This window comes from Nasonia vitripennis (assembly GCF_009193385.2).
Source record: "Nasonia vitripennis strain AsymCx chromosome 1 unlocalized genomic scaffold, Nvit_psr_1.1 chr1_random0009, whole genome shotgun sequence".
In the NCBI taxonomy this organism is placed as follows: domain Eukaryota; kingdom Metazoa; phylum Arthropoda; class Insecta; order Hymenoptera; family Pteromalidae; genus Nasonia; species Nasonia vitripennis.
This window is the reverse complement of record NW_022279596.1, coordinates 1,024,545-1,051,984: the sequence shown is the minus strand read 5'-3', so window position 1 is coordinate 1,051,984 and position 27,440 is coordinate 1,024,545. Positions and strand designations below refer to the sequence as shown.

At 42.2% G+C, this 27,440-nt stretch overlaps 2 protein-coding genes across 2 annotated transcripts; one reads left to right on the top strand and one right to left on the bottom strand.

Annotated features, from left to right (window-relative positions):
- Positions 1-6,930: 6,930 nt before the first annotated feature.
- Positions 6,931-7,791, bottom strand: LOC107981416. Its single transcript, XM_016987329.1, has one exon. It carries the CDS (start codon positions 7,789-7,791, stop codon positions 6,931-6,933), a length of 861 nt encoding a protein of 286 aa, XP_016842818.1.
- Positions 7,792-24,169: 16,378 nt separating this feature from the next.
- On the top strand, positions 24,170-26,280 carry LOC116417888. The gene is made up of 4 exons (XM_031933008.1): positions 24,170-24,451; positions 25,456-25,581; positions 25,706-25,968; positions 26,054-26,280. The coding sequence occupies exons 2-4, from the start codon at positions 25,479-25,481 to the stop codon at positions 26,069-26,071; spliced, it is 384 nt and encodes a 127-aa protein (XP_031788868.1). The 5' UTR covers positions 24,170-24,451; positions 25,456-25,478; the 3' UTR covers positions 26,072-26,280.
- Positions 26,281-27,440: the final 1,160 nt, after the last annotated feature.

Genomic DNA, 27,440 nt, shown 5'->3' with positions numbered 1-27,440 from the left:
CAAAAATTAGAATTGTTTATTGTTAAAGCTATGTACTACAATTCATTCATTCCTGATTTAGCTACAAAAGCTCGACCACTTCGAGACACGCTTCTTACATAATCTTTTCAATGGTCGTCAACTGCTGATAAAGCATACGAAGAGCTCAAAAATAATCTCATTTCTCCTTAAGTCTTGATGCTATACGACCCATCCTTACCTCTCATACTCGCCACTGATGCAAGCAAAGTAGGACTCGGAGCTGTTTTATCACATAAACTTAGCAACGGAATCAAAAGGCCAATTGCTTATGCAAGCCGTACATTAACTGCTACTGAACAACACTATCCTTAAATCGACAAAGAAGCTTTAGCTATTGTATGGGCTTGTCAAAAATTTTTCAATTATTTATACGCTCGTCATTTTACACTGTATACAGATGACAAGCCACTGATAAAGATTTTTCAAATTTTCAAAAATCACTTCCTATTCTTTTTATCAGTCGAATGGCTAATTATGCTAATTACTTAGCTCATTTCAAGGACGATATTAAGTTCAAGCCAACTAAAGCTAATGCAATCAGACTGTATCGTTTAAAGAATCACCTACTATACAAGTTACGTCAACTCAAGAATCTTTAATTTCAAAATTTTTACCAACATTAAGTGTTGAAATGTCTACGACTACAATGGAAGCTCAATCCTCAACATCTCACGCATCTCTTCCACCTTCTGTAAATGATTAATTCCAAAATCCATCTACCTCTGCAACTTTTCAAGAAGAATTTCCGTTTCAAACTCAAGATCAACGTACTGTACGTTTACCTCAAGAACAGTCGGTTTTCATTCCAAACACACCGCCGATTCAACGATTATCTCAGATACGCAAATCACGAACTATTTACTCTTCACCATGATAATTTGAAAAATCTTTATAAAGGGGGGAGGAAATGTAGTATATTTTAATTGACATTCTTTTTAAGTTCTATTGTTTTTCATGCAACTTCATATTATTGATTGTAAATAATAACTGCCATTCTAAATAAACCTATATTTGAGTATACATATGTGCACTTTCTCTAAGTTTACTCTATACGTACACAATAGTATCAAAAGGTAAAAGTGTAAGGGAAATATTATAAATGGAACGAAACAGGAAAAATAATTAAAATCAACTTAGAACGAAATAATTTACGGAAAGGAGCAAGAAAAAAGGAAAGGAATAAAAATGGCATCATTGGTTATTGACGGAATACTTAGATAAGTTTGATATCATAACTTTGCAGGGAGCGTGGCTAAAGAGAAAAAGGGAAGAGACTGGATAAATAGTCTAAATGAAAGATACACATGGGAAACTAAAGCAGCAATAAGAGTTAATAAGAAAGGTAGGGGAAAAGGGGGAGTAATAGTGGGAATAAAAAAAGGAATAATAGTAAATTAATTGTAAGAACGGGGACACGGTATAATAATAAAGGAGATTAGGAAAACGGTAGAAAAAGTTAAGAGAGATAACAGAGAATGATAGACGAAGGGGAGAACATTATACTTGCAGGAGTTGTTTAGAACAAGAAGCAAAAAGAAAGGGGGAAATATTGAGAAAAAGGAATGGATAGAGCATTGTAAGGACCGCAATTGATATAAGGACGGGCTGCGCGAGTACACAAATAATTATTTAAGTTAAAAGGAACTAGCCTTCAGCTCGAGAGCATTATGTCACTAGGGTTACGCGCGGACTAAAAGATCTGAGTAAGTATGTCCCGCGTTTCTCGTCTGCGTGAACGCATTTTAGTGCGCGGACCGTTTGTATGAGTCCACAAATACAGTCGTACAGGCGTTATACATATACGTAAATGCTAAAGTATGTATAAACATGGGACATTACAGCATTATAGAAGTTTGTAACGAACAAAAGAGAGTGAATCAGGGTAGGGAGTAGAAAAGGGAGAAGGTGAAGCAAATTTTTGGAGAAAAGAAAAGAAAGGAGGAATGGAGAAATAGAAAGAGGACATTAGCGTAGCGGAAGTAAAGATAGCGTGGCTCAAGATGAAAAGCAACAAAACAGCGGAGAAAGATGGAATAGTTGTAATTTTTTGGAAACGACTACCGACAATATAGATAGAGAAAGTAACAATGATATTAAACGGAATTTTTGAGCATTAGATTTACAGGACCTAGAGAGACGTGGAAGTCATAGAAGGCAATAAGAAAAGAGGGAACTGCAGTGTTAATTAGCTTTCTATCGTAACAGGTCATAAAGTACTTCCTGCGCCTAGCGGTAGTCAGCCACTGCAACTCACGCCCGGAATTTGTGATGTGCTCATCCCTTCTAATACCATAGATATACCGCATGCTCGTATTAACGAATTTCTATGGTTTTGTGTCTTGTTATCACGTCAAGTTACAGCATACCAATGAGTAGTAGTCGATGTTAGGGAACAAAAATATCGACATAAGAAGCGGTGCCCACTTTTATGATGTAGCTGTTTTCTTGTTTCCGAGAGTAGGTAAATCATTATTGTAATAGGTAGAGCCCAGTACGATAGCCTTGGTCTTGAGGCTAAGTCGATTCTTCTCAGCCCAGTGCATAATCTTTTGGGCGCTAGCACTCATCCTGATATAATAAAAATCAATCTCCTCTAGGTGGAATCGACTGTAAATTTGCAAGTAATACGCGTAGATAAGATGATGAGTTTCAGCATCGAGGCAGAAACTAATGTTATTGATGTACAGAATAAATAGTAAAGGATCAATCAATAATGTTATTGATGTACAGAACAAATAGTAAAGGATCTATCAATAATGTTATTGATGTACAGAACAAATAGTAAAGGATCAATCACTAATGTTATTGATGTACAGAACAAACAGTAAAGGATCAAGGACGGATCCTTGTGTTACCCGGATATTGAGATGGATGTAGGTGGAGATGTTGCCACAATGATGGATTGATTACTTTCTATGAAAGTAGAAGGTAAGCCAGCGAATGACTTTTTGGAGAAGCCGAAGAAAGAAAGCTTTCCAAAGAGACTGATGTGGCGATCCTACCAAAATCAAGATTTTTTGATTTTTACCGAGATTTTAGTAAAAAGTGAAATTTCTTTTTTTTTTGACAGTTTTGGGGATTCCAATAAAAAAATGTTAGCAAAGAAATCTGGTTTCGTCTCGTCTCGTTAAAATTAATCGAAGCAAATCTCGTTTCTATAATAAAGGTAACACTGCAGTACTGTATACAAATGGTTATGTAAATTGAAGCTATATGTATTAAATCTTATATAAACGGTTCTTTGTTAGGAATATAAGGGTGTTTTGTCCCCACAAGCCTTCTAAAGCAAATATAAATCAATAAAAAATTATTTGAATTTGTTTTATTTCCACAGAGTTATAGTATTCTACTGAATCAGAAAATCGAAATAATAAACTCAGTTTTTTATACATATACATATTTATACATATTTTTGTTACAGATAACACGACAAAGAAAATGGCAAAAAATAAATTGGTACAACTGAATAAAAAAACATGTGAATTTAACATGAAAGTAGTCGGAGAAATGATGAAAAACTCTTGAAACGGCCCGCGAAGGGTTAATGAGTAGGGTATTCCCACTACGCATATCCCGCACACTTAGGTAAACCACGCAACTATTAGACTGATGTGTGAAGTACTACCATCTCACCATGAGTCTAGAACCAGATGCGCCACCTAAATGCAGGGTACTACCATCCTACACCGGTGGCACAACTGATGGGGGGATGGGAGTGGGTAATGCTAAACAAGGGTTGAAATAGTTTATATGTTTTAAATGTCTTTCATTTATTTTTTTAATCATTCAATATTCAATTATAAGCGATGCTGGATCTCCGTCTACAAGGAGAGAGAGTGGACTGCACACATACTCTTCGAGAGCCTGGGGCTCATGGACTACTGGGTATGGTGCAGTCCGGAGCAAGCAGCGAGTACTACCATTCGCACGTTGCTCAGTTGAGAGCCAGATCATGAATGCTCGCTGCTGGCTCCGGGGCTCCTTATATACCCGGGATGCTCTCTCTCTCCTGTGTTATCTGCGCGCACGCCATCTACCAGCGCTTAGGTAGACTATTTACATGTAGCTACTAGCGCCACTCGGTCGGTAACTTGCCTACGCCAGGCAAGTTATCTGTTGCTGTTCTCTTATCCCCCGGGCTGGGCCTGCCGTCTCACTCTAAAACCACAGTTGTACGCAAGGGCGATAAAGACGCAACAAAAAAATATCCGTGCTACTTTTGCGAAAAACCTGAGGGAACGATTTCCCGTCATTATACTACTACTATACATGTGGAGGAACCCATCGTTAAAATGCTGGAAAGTCTAAAGGCAGAAAAAAGAAGAAAAGGTTAACCTATTTCAGAAGATCAAAAAGCCCGGAATGAAATATTTGATTTTCTAAGAAAACAAACAACGGCTAAACACAATTTAACCGCAGGATTAGATGGTGAGTTTCATGCGGTTCGACGGCCGCGAACAGATAAAATGGTTTCAGATTTCAGTATGTGTGGGATTGTAGAGGATTCTTCATTGAATCATCGATAAGGAAACATTATAAAAATTGCTGCAACCCATCTGATATTCTAAGAAGACCCAAGAATTCAAGCTCACGACTAATAAGAAAAAGATCTACGGTTATAACAGATTATCTCCAAAAAGTATTGCTACCTCTCAGTGATGACACAATAACAGATGTCATCATGAATGACGACCTAATATAGAGTACGGAAACAGTTATGCTTATTAACATAGGCATTCGCCCCATAGTTTTCTAAAATCGTAGGTAAAACAGTTTCAGTTTCACAAATAGAGATAAAAAGAAACAACAAAATCGAATTGCCAGACGATGAAGACGTTGCAAATTTGTATATATACACAGAAAATAGCCTCAAGAGAACTATGCAAATGTTAAATAGGGGAAAATATAGTCATGAGCTCTACGACAAATTAGAAGAGCTTTTAATGCTCGTAAAGCAGGTGAAATGCAACGAATTGCACTTAATGACTGGAACAATTTACAAAGTCTTGGTGAGAATTGCAGCAGCTACACAAAATTATCAGCTAGTCAAAAAGAATTTTTAAAGGCTTTCACAGAATGCTAATAAGAGGTAAACTGTACAAAACTGTACCAGTGATAATTACGACATTAGAAAAAGATCTTGAGTTGTATACTGATTTAAGAAAGAATTAATCAAAAGTGCACCCAGATAATCCATATTTATTTGGAACAATAGGATCCGACATTAATCTGAACAGATACCTAATAACATGCGACGTTTTGAGAAAACATAGCTTGTCGTGTAATGCTAAGTATCCAGAAAGATTAAGAGGCACTCTTTTTCGCAAGAATATATCTAAGCTTAAGCTTAAAGCTGATGGATAACCAAAGAACCGATTTATATCAGTGTCTAGGTCGTAGCGCCACTAGAAATAAGAATGTCTACGCTCAGAATGAGAAAAATTCCCGTCGACATGCGCCACGCGCACGCTCGTCCACCTCCCCTTTCACAAGCGCCCGACAACACAAATCGGCGCCGGTTCCCAAAATCGGCCCTGAGAACATGGTCTTTTCTCGATCGTTTCTCTCGTTGCTTACTCTCTCTCTCTCTCTCTCTCTCTCTCTCTCTCTCTCTCTCTCTCTCTCTCTCTCTCTCTCTGCCTACTTCACGTGAGTACACAAAGTCCTGCTCTGCTTTGCTTATTTTTCTCTGCACTCTTACTGCCGCACGCGGTCTTCGGGCCTATTCTTTTGTAGTTTGTTGCATGCGCTATTCTGCAACCTTCAACGTGATATAATATTCACTGGAGGCTGCAACTTCCTACAACGCTTTTTTCCTGCTTCAACATCTGTCGCTGACACATAACCTGCAAACACGCACGGCTTCTCTCCTCGCTGCACGGCGTCTCTTTTTCCCTCTAAGTGTGGGATATGCCTAGTCCGGCTGGACCTGGGTAGAGGCCCACTTCCTCTAGGAGATAATTGGAGAGGATAATGACGTAGCCAGGACTTCTGCAAGAAGAATGTTTATTAGAACAAGTGTGGAACGTACATCCGTTCGACTCGAGAGCCAACGACTTTCTGGCCGCGCGCAGGCGGCGAATTCTCCTCGCCAACATGGCGGCTTACCCCCACTCGGCGGAAGAGGGGAGAATCCCTACACACTCCCCCCCGAGTGTTAACGCAAATGATTCTTTATTTAAATAATAAGTTTTAACATTTTTTTTTTTTTTTTTTTTTTTATTGGCTGGGAGGCAGCCTTAAACGGAGAACAACAACGAAATGTATTTCTTGAAAACTAAAGAGAACTGACGCAAACTAAGAAGCAAAAGAAATTTTTTTGCGCGCATAAGTTTTTAAAGCTGGACGACTAGTGTTAGAAGGATTGCAACTAGGCTTATCACTAGGATTAGATAGTGGCTGATTGCCATTAGTACTATCTGACGGGACTAGTTCGTCGAGATCATCTGGAATATAATAAGCTGGTTTTAACAACTCAACCGTAACGCTTTTCGTGGTACCGTTTACATCTATGTCGAAGACGCGATCGGAAACTCGCTTAACAATCTTGAATGGTCCTGAATAAGGCCTTTCTAATGATTTTTTAGCCATGTTACGCATGAACACATGGGTACATTTGTAAAGGTCCTTAAAATAAAACGCGCGCTTCTTATAATTATGAGCGACAGGTATAGGTCGGATTAGATGCATGTATTCCCGATATTCTTCTAAGAAGAAATTGGGATCCGGTGTCTGATCTTCGGGTATGAAAAATTCGCCCGGAAGGCGTACAACTAATATTATTTACAGCAGGAAGCAGAGAGATGTCTGCTCCTGTATCGATTAGAAAGAATTGACCTGAAATAAGGTCTTGGATGTGGAGACGCTTAGAGGAATGACCTTGACAGACGGCCTCCAAGTCCGCAGGTCTTACTGGTTTTTTGCTTTCCATTCTGCGTTCTTACTACACCAATTCCTGCAGGAGGTAGGATTGTCTGGATATTTAGAGTGCGCAAAACACAACCCTGAAGCACTCTTGCGGGACTTAGTGTTACGGCTCTTGCTCCTAGATCTGTTGGAGTTATTATTAGAGCGAGAAGAGTTGCGAGATTCGCGTAGAGATTTCTCTAAGCTAGCTAGACGCTTGTTGAGATCCTGAAGGTCGACTGAAGAAATAGATCTATCCGTCTCTACCGCATTGAGACGTTGATCTGGGACGGAGTTATGAATGTGATGAATCCTGTCCGCAAGCTCGAATAACTTGTCGTCAGGAAGATCCGTTAACGACGCAATCGCAAACTGCACGTCCTTGGGGAGAAGTTTCCTCCAATAGCTACGCACACCGTCCTTATCGATGTTAGGACCGGCGTGAATGTACATCTCTTTAAGAAGATCAGAGGGCTTCTTGCTACCTAGAGCGCTTCTCTCGAAAAGTTTGTCAAGACGCTGTTCAATAGTATCGGAAAACTCCTTTAGCAGAGCTTGTTTGACTACCTCGTACCTGCCTTCAAGGGGAAGGTTACGAATGGTGCTGTCTATTCTAAGGGCAACATCTCTGCTCAAGCTGCGCCAGAGAGTGGCGAATTTAAGCTTGTCATCAGTGATGTTGAGAACCTCGAAGTTGATTTCGAGACCAACGAACCAGCCTTCTGGATTGTGAGTCCAGAAAGGACCTGGATTGATTTTCTGAGCCAGAAAGGCGTCTGAGTGAGGACGAGAAGCGTCCGTGTGTGTTGGAATCAAATCTGCAGGGACCAAGCTGCCAGGAGCATTGGTTGCAGGTTGGTTCATAGTGGTTTGAGTATCCGTGTGAATCGGATTACTCTTAAAATTATCGAGAGTCAATGATGCACTGGAAACAGGAACTCTAGCTGATGCCGAAAAAGAAGGAGCAGTCGGATTGAGAGAAAACGCTTGGTTTGAAGTGCTGAGAGCAGAGGCTCTGTCATTTTCTACACCGGAAGCGAGAGAAGTTTGTAAACGAAGCCTATCCTACAGCTGGTCGATCTGAGTCTGCAATGGAGCAACTGCTCCCTTAATCAAATTGGGAAGCTCGAGCTGAAGACTGCTTAGCGTAGCTTCTAAATAAGCCTGAGCATCAGAGATTGGTTGGCCCAAGGAAGGATTGTCCTTGCCAGACCCCGTGCCCAGGGGTTCATTCTCAGAATCACTGTGTACTAAAGGCATGTTGGAGCCGAAAATTGTGCCTGATCGGGTCTTACTAGGAGACTGGCTGTTGCTCGCAGAGTGCCCGCTGGCGCTCATGAACGCTGGGAAAAGCTGCTCAAGATTGACAAAATTGCCTATTGGGTGCACGCAGGCACCTCACAATATAAACGCTACTAATTATATACGGATCTTGAGCCGCACGCATACGCAGGGACATAAAACTAAACGCTACTAACTAGATTTCTGCTACGAGGTTTACAGTGTGACTAGCGCAAGTGTGCACGCAGGCACTGTATACAAACAATAAAAAATTACGCATACCTCGTGCAGAGTACGTGTATGAAAGAAAAGAAAAGAAAATTTGAATAAGCGCGCTAGCTAGTCGCGAACTATCGTGCGAAGCTGAAGTTGGCATCAATGAGCCATAAGAACACTAGTTGCTCGCGAACTACTGCGCGAAGCGAAGGTTGGCATCACTGAACCACGAAAACGTGCTGGCTGGTTATACCGAATCAAGGTTGGCATCAATGAATCACCGAAACGCGCTAGCTAGTTGTAAATCGATGCGCGAAGCTAAGGTTGGCACTACTGAGCCAGAAAAACGCGCGCGCTGAGAGAACGAAACAATTGCGTCATGGCAAGATGGCCGCCGAATTCTCGGAAACGAATTCCGTTGGCGCGCTTTCCTACGAACCGCCGCACGCTTTTTACTAATTGACGCGCGCTTTTTTTTATGTTCGACGCGCACTCGAGAAATTCCCGCGAAATACCTGGGGCGCTCGATGATGCGATGAGGAGAGCGGGGCAGACCTGGAGGCTCCGGTGACGACGTCCAGGTGGTGAAGAACTGCCGCGGAGACGATGTCCAGGTTGCCGGGCCGCCCCGCTGCCGATGACGCTGCTGCGTTGAGAGCTGCTGATGATACTGCTGCTGCGCCGAAAGGCGGTCGCCTGGACAGGCTGGCCGCGGCGACGATGAACCGTTGAAGGGCGGTCGCCTAAATAGGCTGACCGCGGCAACGATGGCAAGTTGAACGGCGGTCGCCTATATAGGCTGACCGCGGCGATGATGCCGATGAATGCTGCGGGGCGGTCGCCTGAACAGGCAAACCGCGAGGCGGAGACGCCGAGTCCAGCGAGCAGCTAGCGGGTGCAAACCATCAGGCCGGCGAAAATCCGGCGAGGTCCCGCGCAGCCCTCTCCAAGTCGGGGTCACCAATGTGGGATATGCCTAGTCCGGCTGGACCTGGGTAGAGGCCCACTTCCTCTAGGAGATAATTGGAGAGGATAATGACGTAGCCAGGACTTCTGCAAGAAGAATGTTTATTAGAACAAGTGTGGAACGTACATCCGTTCGACTCGAGAGCCAACGACTTTCTGGCCGCGCGTAGGCGGCGAATTCTCCTCGCCAACATGGCGGCTTACCCCCACTCGGCGGAAGAGGGGAGAATCCCTACATAAGTGATCCACGTGGAGCCACCTGTTGGACAGACGGATCACCACCATCAAACACAGTAAGTTATCGACAGAGACATAACATCGTCTAAAATGAGCGGAATTGGTGGGAAAAATGCCGAAACGCCAGTTACGTGTGCTCACTGCAACAAAGCAGCCAGGGGAAAAATGAGGACCTGTGAGTTGTGCAACGAGCATTTCCACATCATTTGCGTCGCTCTACGGTCCATCATGGTGGGAGATGCTCCCACACTCGCCTGTGCTGCCTGTGCAGGTGAATACGCCGTCGTCACGCCCAAGATCACGCAGACCAGGGCGAAATCGGCGGCAGCGGCAGCAGCAACGGCAAACACATCCGCCAAGGGCACGCCTATAACAGGTGTGCCCAAGAAGAATAAGTCTGCGCCGTCATCTCTTGCCGGCTCCAGAATCCAGTCGCCTGCGAGAACACAGGCGACGTCCATCGAGGGGTCCCTCAAGGACATCTTCGCGGCACTGGACGACATCAGGAGGGTCCAAAATGAGGCTCTTCAGGCACAAAACACCGTGTCTGAAAGGGTCTCACGAATCGAGAAGAGACTTGGCCCCCTAGAAAAACACCTCAAAGCCCTTGACGACTTGCCTGCGCTCAAGACTCGGCTAAGCAATGTCGAGTCCTCCATCTCTGAGCTGCAGGCACAATACCAAGAACTGTCGTCAAGGAGCTCCGCAGAGCAGCATAACAACAGCATTGCTCCGGCCTCGGAGGAGATCAACAACCTCCGCAGCGAGCTGGCTGAGATCAAAAGGAGGCAGGAGCGCTGCTCTGCGGGCAATGTGGTAGTGATCACCGGCCTGGCCTATACCCAGGAGACGTCACTGCAACTCCTGGCTTTCTCGGTCCTGGCTGCACTGGATCCCACGGTCCTGAAGCGGGACGTGGCAGCCGTCAGGATCATGGGGAGACTTGACGCAAAGAACATCAATGCGCAAGGTGACAGCAGACTCCCACCTCTAGCTGTCACTCTCTCTTCCAGTGCGCTGGCCCGCTCCATCATATTGGCCAAAGCCAGGAAACGTAAGCTTCACACTAGTGAATTGGATGATGCACTACTGGAGGAAGCGAGAGCTCTCTGCCCAGACCACCAGGGACTCATCAACATCAATGAGCTGCTTCCTCCAGACTCCACAAGCTGCGAGTCAAGGCCAGGCTGGAGGCAAAGAAGAGAAGGGGATGCCGCTCTTTCGTGAGGGACGGCAGGATCTTCATCCGTTCTGGTGAAGACAACGAACCCCGTAACCCCCACCATCATCACTACAGATGCTGATCTTGAAGCTTTTTTAGCCCGCACGCCGCCAACAGCCAACACGGACACCACATACTAAAACACATACACATCATCCCACCAAAACCACCATCTAAACCATTAAACTCATCCACATCTACTTCTAAAGTCACTGTCATTTCAATGCGAATTCCCTTACGGGTCACATTGAGATGATCAGGTTCTTCTTGTCCACTCATTCCCCCTTCCACGCAATAGCTGTAACTGAGACCTGGCTAAGGACCTATGCTTAATCGATGAGCAGGATCGCCTGCTCTCATATTGGAAGACGGACACTCCTTTCATCAACGGACATGGCCTTATCACAGCCACACTCGACGTACAGATTCCACGCCACGTACCTGCTACATACACCTACAGAAACTACAAAGGAATTTGTGCTGAGAAGCTAAGGGACTTCCTTAGCGCATGTGACTGGTCATCTTTCACCACGCCATCACTTGACGAATGCATTACCATCCTTAACGACAACATCACGAAAGCCATAAATCATCTCGCCCCATTAAAGACTGTGACACCTGGACGTAAGCGTCACCCGTGGTTCACCGCGGCTCTTTGTGACCTTTTAACCGAAACGAATAGACTCTACAGGCGCTTTCGCAGAAGTCGACTACCTTGGGATCTATACTTTTATAGAATCGCAAGGGATGACGCTCATAGACAGGTCGAGGAGGCCAGGCTGAATTTCTATTATTCACGCTTGTCTACTCTGACCGACGTTGCAGAGATATGGAGAGAGCTTGAAAATCTTGGTATTACTACCTCTAAATCTTCTCCACCTGCTCGGTTCTCTCCAGATGCTCTCAACAAACACTTTAGTTCCATCTCAAATGATCCTCAAGCTCCATCTGTTGAGGAGTATCTGCGAACCCTTGAGAATCTAGACCTCCCTGAACATTTCATCTTCAGGGCTATCACAGAGTCGGACGTGTTGGATGCAGTATCACACTTCAATACCCAGGCCAGGAGAAGCGATGGCATCCCACAGGTTGTAATCTCCAAAGCATTGCCAATACTCGCTCCTTTACTTTGTCAAATTTTCAACCTGTCTTTGAGCGAGGCACGCTTTCCTTCCGCCTGGAAGTCATCGCTCGTAAGAGCATTAAACAAGATCAACTCTCCAACAGCTGTAACAGACTACCGTCCGATCTCTCTACTTTGTTTCCTATCCAAGGCGCGGGAGTGGCTGGTGCACAATCAAATCTCTGAATACCTTGAAACAAGACTTTATCTTGACAACTTCCAAACTGGTTTTCGGACTGGCCACAGCACGCAGTCCGGCTTAATTAAGCTGACTGATGATGTCAGGCTTGGGATAGACAGGAAGAAGGTCACTCTTCTACTTCTATTTGATTTTAGCAAGGCGTTTGATACGGTGTGTCACGTCAGGCTACTCGGAAAGCTATCCTCCTTCGGCTTCTCCAAGCAGGTTATCCGCTGGCTTGCATCTTACCTCTCGGGAAGAGAACAGGCCGTCATTGGTGACAACAATGAGATCTCTACCTTTCTACCACTAAACACCGGTGTCCCACAGGGGTCAGTTTTAGGCCCCTTGTTGTTCTCGTTGTACATCAATGATATTGGTTTTTGCCTAGATTCAGATGTGTCCCATCTAATCTACGCGGATGACCTGCAGATCTACAGCCAATGCTACCTCGAGGAGCTTGACTCCTGTTCTGTCACGATGATCGCTAACGCCGCGGGGATAATGGGCTGGGCTGCGCTGAATAGACTTAAACTAAATGTAACTAAAACTAAGGCTATCGTCCTGGGTTCCCCCTACTATATAAACGCTCTACCTTCTACTGCTAACACCTATATAAATATAGGGGGAGCCCAGGGCAACTTTGAATCATCGATGCGCAACCTGGGGCTGGTGCTTGACTCCAAAATTACGTGGAAAGAGTACGTTACACAAATTTGTAAACGTGCTCACTCTTTAATATACCGTCTCTATTTTTTTCGGAAAAGCACGAGCCTTAGATTGCGCCAACATTTAGTGCAAGCACTCCTGTTTCTCCTCATTGACTATTGCTCACTTGCTTACTGCGACCTGACTCAGGACTTAACTTAAAACTGCAGAGGCTTGTTAATACGGGGATCCGTTATATCTACGATGTGAGGAGGGAGAAGCACATCTCCCCTTACAGGCGTGAGCTGGAATGGCGTAACACCGCCGGACGTAGGAAATACTTCATGGCCCGTTTTCTAAGAAAATTGTTCAACACCTCAATACCTACTTATCTATTAGCCTATTTTGATTTCCACGTCGCGCTCAGGCCTGTGAGGGGTGAGGTGACTCCACTTGACATCCCGTCCTTCAAGACGGAGACGCTGAAGAATTCATTTTTCATCAGCGCCTCCTACCTCTGAAATAGCCTTCCATCTCATCTTCGCAACACACTATCCATATCACACTTTAAACAAGCAGCTAAACATTACTTCTTCAATCTGGAAAACACATAAACATCACACAAACATACACACATTCTCATTCATCTCATTTCACTTCATTCCATTTCACACTCTTCACACGCACTGGCACCCTTACACAAAATTTGTATTCTTTTTATAATATACTATAATTGTATATGTACAACGCAATGTACAACAATAAAAAACAATTAACTCTCTCTCTCTCTCTCTCTCTCTCTCTCTCTCTCTCTCTCTCTCTCTCTCTCTCTCTCTCTCTCTCTCATTGAATAAAATACAAATGTCTGAATATTGTCTAACTCTCGCACTCTGCACACTATGGGACGGGCTGCGTCGTCACGCTGCCAGGTCTCCCATAAGACTGCCGGTCTGCGGGGGTCGCAGCCGCCCCTACGCTTTCGCTCCGCCTACTCCCACTCTCATGCTCTCTCTATCTCTCTCTAGCACACGGCTTGGGCCCGGAAGCCCAAGCGTAGATCCGCTCTGGCGCTGGCCGCGCAGGACCCCGTCGCATCTTGTGTGGCTTCCGCTCCTCGCAGGAAGCGCGCACGAGCGTGCTCACCCACGCCGCGTCCCGACGCCATGCTACCTCATGCTCCGTGTCTCTTTCGCATATACCCGCATACTTACTCGCACACATTCTACACTTGCAGATACGCTTACTCGCACATACATACACGCACATTACATACACACGCATTCTCTAAATCCCACATTTCTCTCTCTCTCTCTCTCTCTCTCTCTCTCTCTCTCTCTCTCTCTCTCTCTCTCTCTCTCTCTCTCTCTCTCTCTCTCTCTCTCCCTGTAAGTATAGTCAGACGTGCTTTACATCGCTCTTCCTAAAGCTTGGATTTTGTCTGCCTTTATTTGCCTCCGGGCGTTTTTTGTACAGACCCTTACATGCGCTTTTTTGCAAGCTTCCGAGTGTGCTATTATTTATTGGCCTGGGATCGGTGTTTGCTGAGAGAACCCGATTTGATTATTTGCATCAGCAAGGTAGCAGCGAGTGAGACTCTAGCGGCCATCTTCGCTTCACTCGACATCATGGTATTTTCTTCCTAGACTGATTGCTATTGTGTTTGCGACCAGGATTGTTGGATGCTCTTTCTGTACCAGCATCGTCCAGCGACCCTGCCTACCCTAGTCTCAAGTTTGTGTGTTGTGAAGTGGCTCTAAATTAACTTTGCGCAAAATACATGCTGACCTTATATCAGCTCATATGCTTAGTGTAATTTTTGTGTATATAGTTATCTAATTACTAGAAATTTAATTTTTCCATTATTATTGTGCGTTAAATATCGTGGTAGTTGTCAGATAATTAGCGCCGGCAGTGTGAGTGATTAGTGCATATTGAATTTAAGTGGCTTTGTAGGTTAGGTTTACTCGACCACGTGGCGATCGAGTTTCGTTATATCTCGTTTTTGTTCATGCGCAGCTTCATATATTGTGCTCGTAGGTCGTGTTAGTGTTAGCAAAAATTCTAGTTTCTTGCAAAAGTGCTGTTAAAGCTTTTTTCGCAAATTTTTCTGCTTCTAGCAGCACGTATACCTGCATCACTGTATATACGGGTGCAAAAGGGCACTGCAGTTACCGATGTCTGACTTTACATTGTCCACAATCACTTACTTTCGTCATCTATAGTGTATTGCCATTTCAAACAGTTTTTTTCACCTTTTGCTCTCTCCATGTCATTTTAGCTTTAGTTTAGATTTTATTTTATTGAAATTTCAGTTTTTAACGAACTATGCGTAACTTGTTACTTATCGTATAGATGTTTTTCTTTTTTTTTTGCTAGATGCCAAGGTGTAGGAAATGTAGTAACGGTGTCGTAAACAAGCGAATCACGTGCCTTACATGTAATTTGGTATTTCACGAGGGGTGCTTAGCTAGATTTGCGTTATCTAAAGTTTGTAAACCGTGTTGTCTTGCGTCATATAACAAGTTTGTGGATACATCTACTGTAAACCGCCTGAATCCACCTAGCCTTAAAGAGCGCGATAATTTACTTGATCTAGGTCGCGATTTACATTCTGAATCCGTTCTTAATATCAGCTCGATTAGCACAAGCTCGGTCTTCACTTCAATTGTAATACAGTATTTTCTTTGAGATTAGAGAACGTACAGATCTGTCTAGGGTAAACATTTAAAAAAGTGACACTCGTTAATCGAAAGTAGATAAAAAACGCTAACTTTTATGATCTTTAAAAAATTTTTAGGTCAGAAAGATTTTTGGGTACAGCTTTGTCTCAGTTGACATGGAATGCACCATATATTTTTTTAATTGTTGAAATTATTTTATTTATTTGCATAATTGTGAAATTTATACACGCATATTTATGATAGACAAACTATACGTGCAGTAGTTATAGCTACCAGAACGATTATACATTATTATGAATATTATTGTTATTATAATTTATTAATAATAATAATAACAATCATTAATATTGTTGTTGTTATGCTATTATCAACACAAATGATAAATACAATACCATCATATTTTTATATTACACCACGACGTCGTATGCGCACTTTTGCAAAATTATTTAGCGCTTCCGCCGCCATTTTGTTTTTTTACCTACGGTTTTGCGATAATTTTGTCAAATTCATATAATTACAAACTATGCTTTTATAAGATTGCATAGTGCATTAAATTGAGGTGGACTAGATATCGATAAAAAATAGAAGAAATGCAGATGATAGCAGTCGGCTTATTCACGAAATTCAGCAACTTTAAGTTAATTTTTTCGTTACTTGTCCCCCACCTAGACTTCTGCCATTTCCTTTTACAGCTTGATAATGATGTAAAGAATCCATAGCCAAAATGGCAGAATTAAATCTTGTGACGTCACTTTGCATAAATATTTTGCAACTTAGGGCACTTCTGCCGCCATTTTGTTCCCCACCTATGCTTCTGCCAATTTTTTTCCGAGTTTCTCTTGTTTCAAGGAATGTTTGTTTAAATTTTCAAGCTTGTACCAGATGATACCGTATTTCGCAAAATGTGCCTGTTTGATTGCACGCCCACACATATATACCCCACGAGAACACGCTTAAACCTTATCACGACCGTTTGTAGATGGCCGGCTCTTGGACTATATGCAGAACACACCGATACTAAAACCGAGCCACAAAATATAACGAATACAGCACAGCACAAGTAGAGAGCAAAATGAGACGCCTACTGTACATCATGGACCGCGCATACCAGAAAGCGATGCACGTGTAATGAAGGGGAAACCCACGGAGCGTGCAGCGCTATCGGGAAATGACACACATAAGTCACGCGCGCTGGAAGCTCGAGGAGCCGCCAAAGAGGACACGGCGCAATTCGGCTCAAAATGCATAGAGGAGCTTCTATAAGCCTGCAGATAAGAAAAAGTAAATCAGAGGCAAGTTTGACAGGAGAGGAGCACAAGGGAACTCGATGTACTAAAGGAGAGGATTTTTACTCTGGTTTTCCGATTGGCCCTCCCTGCAACGTCACATGCTTTAAACGCTCCAAATAAGGCAAGAAGCTGCATCTAGGCCTCCTAATTGGCTAAACACCCACCCCGCCGAGGAGACGAAAAATCGGAGATCGCCTCTGCTACGAAGGCATAAAAGAGCTCAGCAACAGGTCCTCACGTCCTCAGTCCGCTTCAAAAATTGTCGTCACGCGCAAGCTCTGCCCGAATTCAGTCCGGTATCGCATCTCGGAACATAGAATATTTTCGACGGTTCAAAAACTTGGAAAAATTCCAATCGCGCAACACTTACAATATTTTCTATTCTATCGGACTAGCATACTTACGTTGTTGTTCGTCATTCTTGACAAACCGAAATAATTAACAAGACGTTAGATAGTTGCGAGCGAGCGTTATTTTCAAGTTGTTTAAAATTGAATAAAGTAAGAAAGAACGAAATCACGAGTGTACTTTAAACCTGGAAGCTCCTGATTCCTTGCGAACCAATCTACCCTTGCATTTACTCCGCTTTGGAAGCCGAGCCGACGCTCCACTGAGAGGACGAGCGAGTAGCAGAACTGGTCAGTAGTAGAAATAAAAGAAAAGGTAAGTGACTCTCATTTAAACAGGCTGCATGCCTCAATCGCGCACTTTCTCTCTTTCTCTCTCATAATTAGAAACATAAGTAGCCTGTCATACTCGCGATACCGACATCAGCTTTTTGAAAAAGACGTTTGCCTCGCATATCCCGATCCATCCAAGCCATATATCCTCTGTTGCGACGCGTCGGATTTCGCAATCGCTGGTGCTTTATCACAAATCGATGACAACGGAGATGAACGGATTATATATATATATATATATATATATATATATATATATATATATAATGCCAAGAGACCTATGGGATACGCAGACAACGTGGCCGCGGTTATAACAGCACGGAATGTGGGCATTGCGCCAGCGAAGTTAAACGCGATTATGAGTAGAGTGCTATGGTGCATATCGAAGCACGGCTTGACTTTAGCACTCAATACGACCGAAATTGTCCTCTTTACAGGAAAGCGGATACCGATGAAGGTAGGTGGTGAGACAATAACGACAAAACTATCGGCAAAGTATCTAGAACTAACTCTAGACATAAAACTAAACTACGGGGAACATCTAGATCGCGTCTATAAAAAAGCCATGACTAGGATAGGTCAACTTAACCGACTCATGGCCAACGTGCGCGGGCTCATGGCGACCACCAACTCTATTCTATTATACGGAGTAGAGGTGTGGGTCGACGCGATGAGTATGAATAAGTATCGGAACAAGATTAATGGCAGTACAGCGAAGGGGGGCATATACATGAGCAAAAGTTACTTAAGATCAGGGGTAACTCGCGTTCATATCACGTATTACGTATGATTGTATTAAAGTATGTATAAACTCTACAATATCTAGCGAATTACAACGACATTATTATGATAACTTCAAGGTTATTGCCCAACGCTAATAAATGGTAACTGTAATAGTCGATTGATAGTCGAGTATCCAAGGGAGGTGTTTCCCACCTTCCCTGCGTTTGTCGACCAATCAAACTGCACGATACATTCAGCACAGGATTACAACGACAGTGTAATGAATACTAGGAATGTTTTGCAGCATAGTAAATCGCAATAGTTGTACGTTCTAACAATAAGTAAAATATAATAAATAAAAAAATGATGTTTCTGTCAACGCGATAAAAGTTGAGTAGGATGAATCAGCAAACAAATTTAAAAAAGTAATCGCCTTTCCGACAAATATTTAAAAGTGTACCCCGTTGGTTGCAAATGGGTATACTGAGAAATTCTTCGGGCAGTGGCTGCACATAGCATGAACAGCAACTGTACTATGAGCTTCGCGCGGCAGCTCTCCCAATTTGAGGAGCGCTACTGCTCCGCTAGCTGTCATTCAGCCGAAATTCGGTAGTTTCGATGCGACAGCAGCGCCACACGGGAGAATAGAGTACTAAACGGGGGCACTGCTGCACCATTTTCGGGCAGCAACTGCCCTTAATTTGCGGAAAGACGAGCTAGTATCTTTGTGCACCATTCGCTCGGACCGGGGCAGCAGCCGCCCCAAGAATTTCTCAGTGTAGGGCTAAAAATACTTTATTCGCTTATGCCGATGTCGTCCTTATCCTAATTGTAGTGTTTTATTAGTAATAATACAAAATTCAATATTTCTTGTTAGGATATGCCTTTGTTCTCGAAAACTATCATTCTCGACATTATTTTATCGATGCGGCGATTTTTTGAAACAGACAGATTCACACAAATTTAAACAATATTTAAACAACCCATATGTATACAAAAATTGTATGTGTGTGTGTGTATGACATTAAAAGTATTTTTATTAGAAAATTCTGAAAATATTACGAAAAAAACTGTATTCTTGTCTATAGTTAAAATCAAAAATTTTTATTCCACACCCCTTAAAAGTGGAGCGAAAGTAGCATGTTTTTCCCGAGGGAAATATCTACTATTTTTGCCCCTTGTTGCATAATGTACTATCAATCTGCTTGCATGAACTATCGTGCGCCAACGCGTCTGAAAAAATGTCACACACGGCTGAAATCATGTTTTACATATTTCATATCGTATTGTCACAAGTACAGAGCTGGATATATGATATACTTTTTTGATTGAGTATGTGCAAAATCAAGTTTCACGCACAAAATGTCAAAAGTTAATGTTTAACTTACCCAAATGATCAATTACGATGTCTCAACCACTGTATTTCAAGCTGGACTACTCGTCCCTGATGGGCTGACATTCTACTTAAATATTGGCTAATCCGCTAATTAGAATTTGAAAATCAATAGTCCTGCCAATAAATCACTAGTTTTCGAGTTGGACCGCTCCTCCCTAATGGGCCAGCGATCTGTATCTGAGAACTCGAGTTGGACCGCTCATCCCTGACGGGCTGGCGATCTGTACTTGAGAACTCAAACTAGACCGTTTGCCCCTGGTGGGATGGCGATCGGTACTTAATAACGGCGAACTATTAAAATTGTATAACAGTGGATGTGAGGAGACTCTCTTTGATGTATTATAGTGTTATTCATTTATACAACTATACATTATTAGTCAATCGAAATGTATTTTATCAGATAAAATTATTTACACTACAGTTATAAGATTTTGCAAGTCATTATTATCTAAAAACTCTAAGATGTGATTTAAAATATCGTATGAAAATCTATTTTTGCAAACAGCATCTAACCCAGTTTCTGCGTCAAGGATAAGATTTCTTTCTTGGTTTTTTTTAATTTCTGTTTGATTAAAATACCAAAATATGGAAATTGCTCTTCTAAATCATTCATAATGATGTTTCGTATACATGAGTTGTTTGTAAAATTTCTCAAACAACGTGCATTCGTGATTAGAATTTTATACAGCGAAACTTTCTTTTTTTTATCGTAAAACTCATTAAAACGACATATTCGTCTGCGCCTGTTTTCTATACATAAGTAAAGATCTTTAACATCTTCTCTGACATCAACTTGAGCTAAGATTAAATTTTCAATGTAAATGTAAACATCCAAAATATGATCTAAATGATGAGACATTCTATAAATTTTTCAAAAAGAAAAGAGGTATGTCAGCGTTAATATCTTTTATGTTTATATCAGCTCCGTATGTAAACAACGTTTTGTAGGAATACATAGGAGCATATGCAAGCGGTGTTCGTTTTACATTATCCTGAAAGTTAATGTCATACCCTGCTTTGCAGATAACCTTTATCAACTCAAGGATACGTTTCCCTTGAACTTATTGCCTACGGTCTGTTGCCACGATCTCAAAAAGAGTACTAAACAGTTGGTTTTCACTCCTGCAAGTGGTTCAAGATTTCTTGTGAGACACATAAATAATTCTAATTTATCCAACAATACTGATAAACGAATTGGCGATAATCCAAGGAGTCGCTTGTTAGGATCTGCACCACTTTTAATTAGTAATTCCACAATGTTTTGATTGTCATTTTCAATCGCTATTCCAAGTGTTAAAGAATCTCTAGCATTTTCTTTTTTTATAACAGTATTTACAAGCTTTTTTAATTTCTCTGGCTCATCCATCATGCTTTGTATTAGATTTTCTATTACTGAATAATCATTTGCTATACAAGCTTGGTTAAATGCGCTTTCGGAATCATACATGATGCAACTTTGGTATAGTTCATATACAACTGTAATAAGATTAATTAATGCATATAAATTATATATTTTTTGGGTAAAAAAAAAGAATGTGTAAAAATATAGTACAGCAAAAGTACCCTGGCAAAAATGAATTCAACATTTAATTACAAGTAAGAATATATAAAAAAAAGTTAATAACTGTTAATAACTATGAGAAATGTAGGAATTGAGACTACATTCACAGTTTATCAAAATTATCAAAATATTTTGCTTTCTTTCTAAGGAAGCCTTGTACTAATTATTTTTGGAGTTGTATAAAAACATGTGGGAAGTGTGTATTGATGCATTTTGAGTCAAAAAATAGTGTTTTTGGAAAATGTCCGTATGGATGTGTGTGTGTGTGTGTGTGTGTGTGCGTGTGTCTGTGATCGATCGCACTGTTCGACAAGTCTCTCTCTCTCTCTCTCTCTCTCTCTCTCTCTCTCTCTCTCTCTCTCTCTCTCTCTCTCTCTCTGTCTGTCTCTCTGGCTAAGCGTCAAGATATCATCCATCCCTTCACTGGATGATTAAATTTTGTACAGACGGGACAGAAACAGGAATGGTGGAGGTGTGGCCCTCTACATTCATCATTCATTGACAGCCAGCGTTATCTCTTCATCTGACGGCGAATGGTCGGGACTTGGCAAAATAAGACGCCAACTTCATCAAGGCCTTCATCGATGAGAACTGTTACCTCTGTGCCATATGGTACAACCCATCACATACAAGAGTCTGACACCTGGCTTGAGCTATACTTAATTGATGAGCAGGATCGCCTGCTCTCACACTGGAAGACAGACACTACTTTTATCAACGGACATGACCTTATCACGGCCACACTCGACGTACAGATTCCACATCACGTACCTGCTACATACTGTTACAGAAACTACAAAGGAATCTGTGCTGAGAACTTAAGGGACTTCCTTAGCGCATGTGACTGGTCATCCGTCACCACGCCATCACTTGACGAATGCATTACCATTCTTAACGCTAACATAACGAACGCCATAAATCATATCGCCCCATTAAAGACTGTGACACCAGGACGTAAACGTCACCCGTGGTTCACCATGGCTCTTCGTGACCTTTTGACTGAAAGGAACAGACTCTACAGGCGCTTTCGCAGAAGTCGTTTACCTTGGGATCTATACTTCTATAGAATCGCAAGGGACGACGCTCATAAACAGGTTGAGGAGGCTAGGCTGAATTACTACTATTCACGCTTGTCTACCGTGACCGACGTTGCAGATATCTGGAGAGAGCTTGAAAATCTTGGCATTACTACCTCTAAATCTTCATCACCTGCTCGGTTTTCTTCAGATGCTCTCGACAAACACTTCAGTTCCATCTCTAATGACCCTCAAGCACCATCTGTTGAGGAGTATCTGCGAACCCTGGAGAGTCTGGACCTCCCTGAACACTTCATCTTCAGGGCTATCACAGAGTCGGATGTGTCGGCTGCTGTATCACACTTTAACACCCAGGCCAGGGGAAGCGATGGCATCCGACAGGTTGTAATCTCCAAAGCACTACCAATACTCGCTTCTCTACTATGTCAAATATTCAACCTGTCTTTGAGCAAGGCACGCTTTCCCTCCGCCTGGAAGTCGTCGCTCGTAAGAGCACTAAACAAAGTCAACTCTCCAACAGCTGTGACTGACTACCGTCCGATCTCTCTACTCTGTTTCCTGTCCAAGGCGCTGGAGTGGCTGGTGCACAAGCAAATCTCTGAGTAGCTTGAAACAAGACTTTACCTTGACAATTTCCAAACTGGCTTTCGCACTGGCCACAGCATGCAGTCTGGCGTAATTAAGCTGACTGATGACGTCAGGCTTGAGACAGAAAGAAGGTCACTCTGCTACTTCTATTTGATTTTAGCAAGGCATTCGATACTGTGTGTCATGTCAGGCTACTCGGAAAGCTATCCTCTTTCGGCTTTTCTAAGCAGGTTATCCGCTGGCTTGCAACTTACCTCTCGGGAAGAGAGCAGGCCGTCATTGGTGACAACAACGAACTCTCCACTTTTCTACCATTGAACACCGGTGTCCCACAGGGGTCAGTTTTAGGCCCCTTGTTGTTCTCGTTGTACATCAATGATATTGGTTTTTGCCAAGATTCAGATGTGTCCCATCTAATCTACGCGGATGACCTGCAGATTTACAGCCAATGCAACCTCGAGGAGCTCGATTTCGGTTCTGTCAGGGTGAGTGCTAACGCCGAGAGAATAATGGGCTGGGCTGCATTAAATATACTTAAACTGAATGTCCTTAAGACTAAGGCAATCGTCCTGGGTTCCCCCTACTATATAAATGTACTACCTTCTACAACTAACACCTTTATAAATATAGGGGGAGCCCGGGTCAACTATGAATCATCTGTGCGCAATCTAGGGTTGGTGCTAGACTCCAAACTCACGTGGAAAGAGCACGTTACACAAATATGTAAACGTGCTCACTCTCTCTGCAAGCACTCCTATTTCCCATCAACTTACTACTGTGCACTGGCTTACTGTGACCTGACACAAGAACTTGACTTGAAACTGCAGAGGCTTGTCAACACGGGGGTCCGTTATATCTACGGTTTAAGGAGGGACGAGCACATCTCCCCTTACAGAGGTCGTATTCAAGCTGTGGTACATATGTATGTATCCCAGCGATGCATATCGGCGCAGTACACCGCGATGCGATTCGATACGGTGGCAGTGCCATCTATTGGTTTTCGTAGCGTCGGCGTGATAAATGCAGATGGTGGTATAACGTTGTTGTGCACAGAAAACAGCTGTCAAAGTACTGCAGCGTCACGCACACGTTTTTGCAGGTTATCCTGTTATTTTTTCATCTTGAGAAAATTACAACAAAAAGTGTGTAGCAGGTAGACCAGGTGTGTCAAAGACTACTTGCCTAAGGAGTTTGTTATCTTACTGCCTGATAAACCCTTGTCAAAATTAACCTAGAAGAACGCTCTGTTAACACAATTATACAATTACAAAGCTGCGATTTATTATGTTCAGAACGATTTAAGAAAATTGTTGGCGAGTCTTCGCGCCGCTTGCCGTCTATAGTAGACTACAGGGCTAATCTAGCGCCACCATGCGGGCAGCGCTAGGTATTCACGCGTGCTCTGCAAAGTACTCTCTCTCCTGCCGACCGCTCTCGAAGCAACAGCTCCGTCGCCCGAGTTATATATAAGAAGAAAATAAAGAGAGTTATAACAGAATATTAGAGCCTAGTTTAATTACGAGTTCTCCTCACCAACCATCCAACTAGGATTAATCTAACAGGTTGTGGGCCAGCTCGCTGGAATAGAGGAAGAACCGAGAAGAAGACGACTCAGAAGTTTTTATTTTTATCTTTGTTCAGAGGAAAATAAATCAGACGTATCAGAGGTCTAGAGGACAAATTTCAGAAGAAAACGTAAGTACAAGCTTTTGTAAGGTGTAGTCAGAGTAGTAATCAGATATAGCAAAAGAAAGTTTAATTTTTGATCGGTTTCGGGAGTGTGTTGTGTTACCGCATCGACAAGAAAAATGAGAGTTGCGTAAAGAATAGTAGGAAAAGACAGTGCGGTGTCTTAATAATTACAGAATAGATCAGAAGGTTATAGAAAATCAAAAGTCTTAACACGAGACAAAAGCGCGCGACAACGAAACGCACGAGAGCTCGCCGGCAAAAGCCTGCACGAGCCGATTCCGGGAATCGGGGGGAGGTGAGCCGCGACTAGCGACGCTGTCAGAGTCGAGCGCGCGGTTTGTTGTGCTCTCTTTCTCTCTCTCTCTCTTTCTCTCTCTCTCTCTCTCTCTCTCTCTCTCTCTCTCTCTCTCTCTCTCTCTCTCTCGGAATCAAAACAAATTTTACACGCACGGATTTTTCTCGTAAATTTTTTTTTCTCCTTTTTGAGTTTCAAAATATATCGTCTAATCAGAATCAGACGTCACGAATTAGATTGGCTATCGGTGTATATATGTAATAAATAAAATCAGAGAAAAATAATTCCACTTATATCGTTCTCACTCCTATTCAGAATGTCAGAGTTATTCGAGTAAATCAAAAAGCTTCAATTTTTTGTTGGCTTATTAGTGTTCAGATGCACTCGAATAAATTTTAAAAACACGCCTTGATAGAAATTTCAACGAAACGGCGGTGCAGTGAATTTGAATTTCTATAAAATTTAAAATTATCAAAAGATAATTACACTTTCTTTCGTGATTTCTTGGACGACATACGCGTGTGCGATCGCCCCCTCGCAAATTATTAAGTGAATTGCGTTCGTTTACTTAGACTGGGAGGGAGTACGTGTGTGGCGTCCGGGAGGCACGGTGCTAGTGCTTGATTTTCAAGCTTGGTTTGACTTGCAGTGCGGTCTAACTTGGCAGAAATCAAAGAAAACTGTCAGAGTGAGCATTCTACCTTTATTTCAGAGGAAAAGAACATCAGAAGCGTTATGTCTGATTGGAGTCTTTCAGACCCATTACCATCAAATGAGAAAGAGGTGGCCAACGAAGGCAACGAAAATCAAGTGGACGATCATTTGAATATCCACCAAGGTACAAAGTGTTTTTAAATCAGAATATAAACAATTAATTCAGAATCAGAAGTTAGGCCTAAAATTCAGAGTTCAAATAATAAATAAAAATTGAATGCTAATCAGAGAAATTGTTTATAATACAGATTCAGATATAGAAGGGTATACACCCCCGGGTACACCCCCAAAAAGAGATATGGAGGGAAAGTCTCAACCTACTGACTCACAAATGGAGTGGAGAATGGATAATCTGGAGAATGCTCTCGAGAGACACTCCGATATACTCGACAATCATGCTGAAATAATCAGAGATCAAACAGTAGCCATACTCGATATGAAGGAAAATATTGACAACCTAAACACCGTCATACAGAAACTCACAGAACAAATAGGAAAATTAACTTCAGAGGTAATTATCCACCCTGCCAGTTCCACACTCAGAGACATAAGTGAGACAGAGTTTAGTAACAATATCAATTCAACAAACTTATCAGACGGAACAAGCGCATTAGGCGACCTCAGCAGAGCTTGTAATGAACTCAGACGATCTATTGCCCTAAACGCAACTAATTCAAAAATAAACATAAAGAGAAATTATAAATTAACAAAAAAAGTACCACTTAACATTTGGTTAGACAATATAAATGCTGAATTAAAAGCTAATAATCTTGCAGACATACTTGACGATTCTCAACAATCAGACGTTTCAGAGACATTAATAGAAAGACAAAACAGAAAAGACCAAGTCAGAGACATTCTAATAAGTCGCGTAGATGATTATTACCATAATAAGATTTTACAAATAAAAGACCCATTAGAAATAGTGATTAAAATCAAAGAGTTCAGACGAGCAGAGGCCAATGTTACCGATTCTTCAGTCAGAGAAAAATTATATAGTCTCAAAATGAACAATAGAGAATCAGTAAACGAATTTTGCGATCGTTTTGACTCTATTATCAGAGATTTTGAAAATTGTATTACCAAAACACCTCTGACGGAGGAAGAGATAAGATCGGCCTTCTTTCAAGCTGTTAGTATAAAATTTAAAGAAATCAGATCGGCCAATATTATCAGACTTCAAGCAACCAAATCAGAGATGAGCCTTGATGACATAAAAACTTTGATACTACAGCTGGAATCCGACAGACGCAAATCAGACGGTCAGCCTTCAGACGACAGGCAAAAAATTGCAGCTAAACAGGCGATAATCACAGACAAGTGTTATCGCTGCAATAAGGTGGGACACAGAGCAGCCTTTTGTCCTCTTAAAGAGTACAATCTATGGTACTGCTTTTATTGCCAGGCTGTAGCTCCACACAAAGGGGATAATTGTCCAAATAAGGACAATCCCAAAGATGGGTATGTAAAATCTTATACATATAACAACACAAACACACAACACAAACACAACAGTAATAACTTCACAGGTAGAGGTAACAGAGGAAGGGGTGGTTATAATAATGTCAGAGGTAGAGGAAATAATGTAAGAAGGGGATCTTTCAAACGCAAGGTCGATATACAAACACCAGGCCGAAATCAGAAGAAGGGATACAAGGTCAAAGCGATGCTAACAGGTAACAACACACATATAATTAATAAAACACCTACAAAACTAGTACTTATTGCGGACTCTGGCGCAACAGAGCATATAGTAAATAAGAGCATAATTTTAAGTAACTTCAGAAAAAGTTCAGGCCACCAGACCAGATATTGCATTTGCAGTAAACTTTCTATCAAGAAAACAGCTGTCACCCACTGAAAGTGACTGGAAGGAAGTAAAAAGGATTTTCAGATACCTCAGAGGAACCTCAGAAATAGGTTTTATTTTCAGAGCAGAAAATGAGTATATGGAAGCAATGACAGATACTAGCTTCAGAGATT

Coding starts and splice junctions, on each gene's coding strand:
- LOC107981416 (XM_016987329.1), bottom strand. CDS start 7,791: ATGAACCAACCTGCAACCAATGCTCCTGGCAGCTTGGTCCCTGCAGAT.
- LOC116417888 (XM_031933008.1), top strand. CDS start 25,479: ATGTCTGATTGGAGTCTTTCAGACCCATTACCATCAAATGAGAAAGAG. Junction 25,582..25,705: donor TCATTTGAATATCCACCAAG/GTACAAAGTGTT, acceptor TTTATAATACAG/ATTCAGATATAGAAGGGTAT.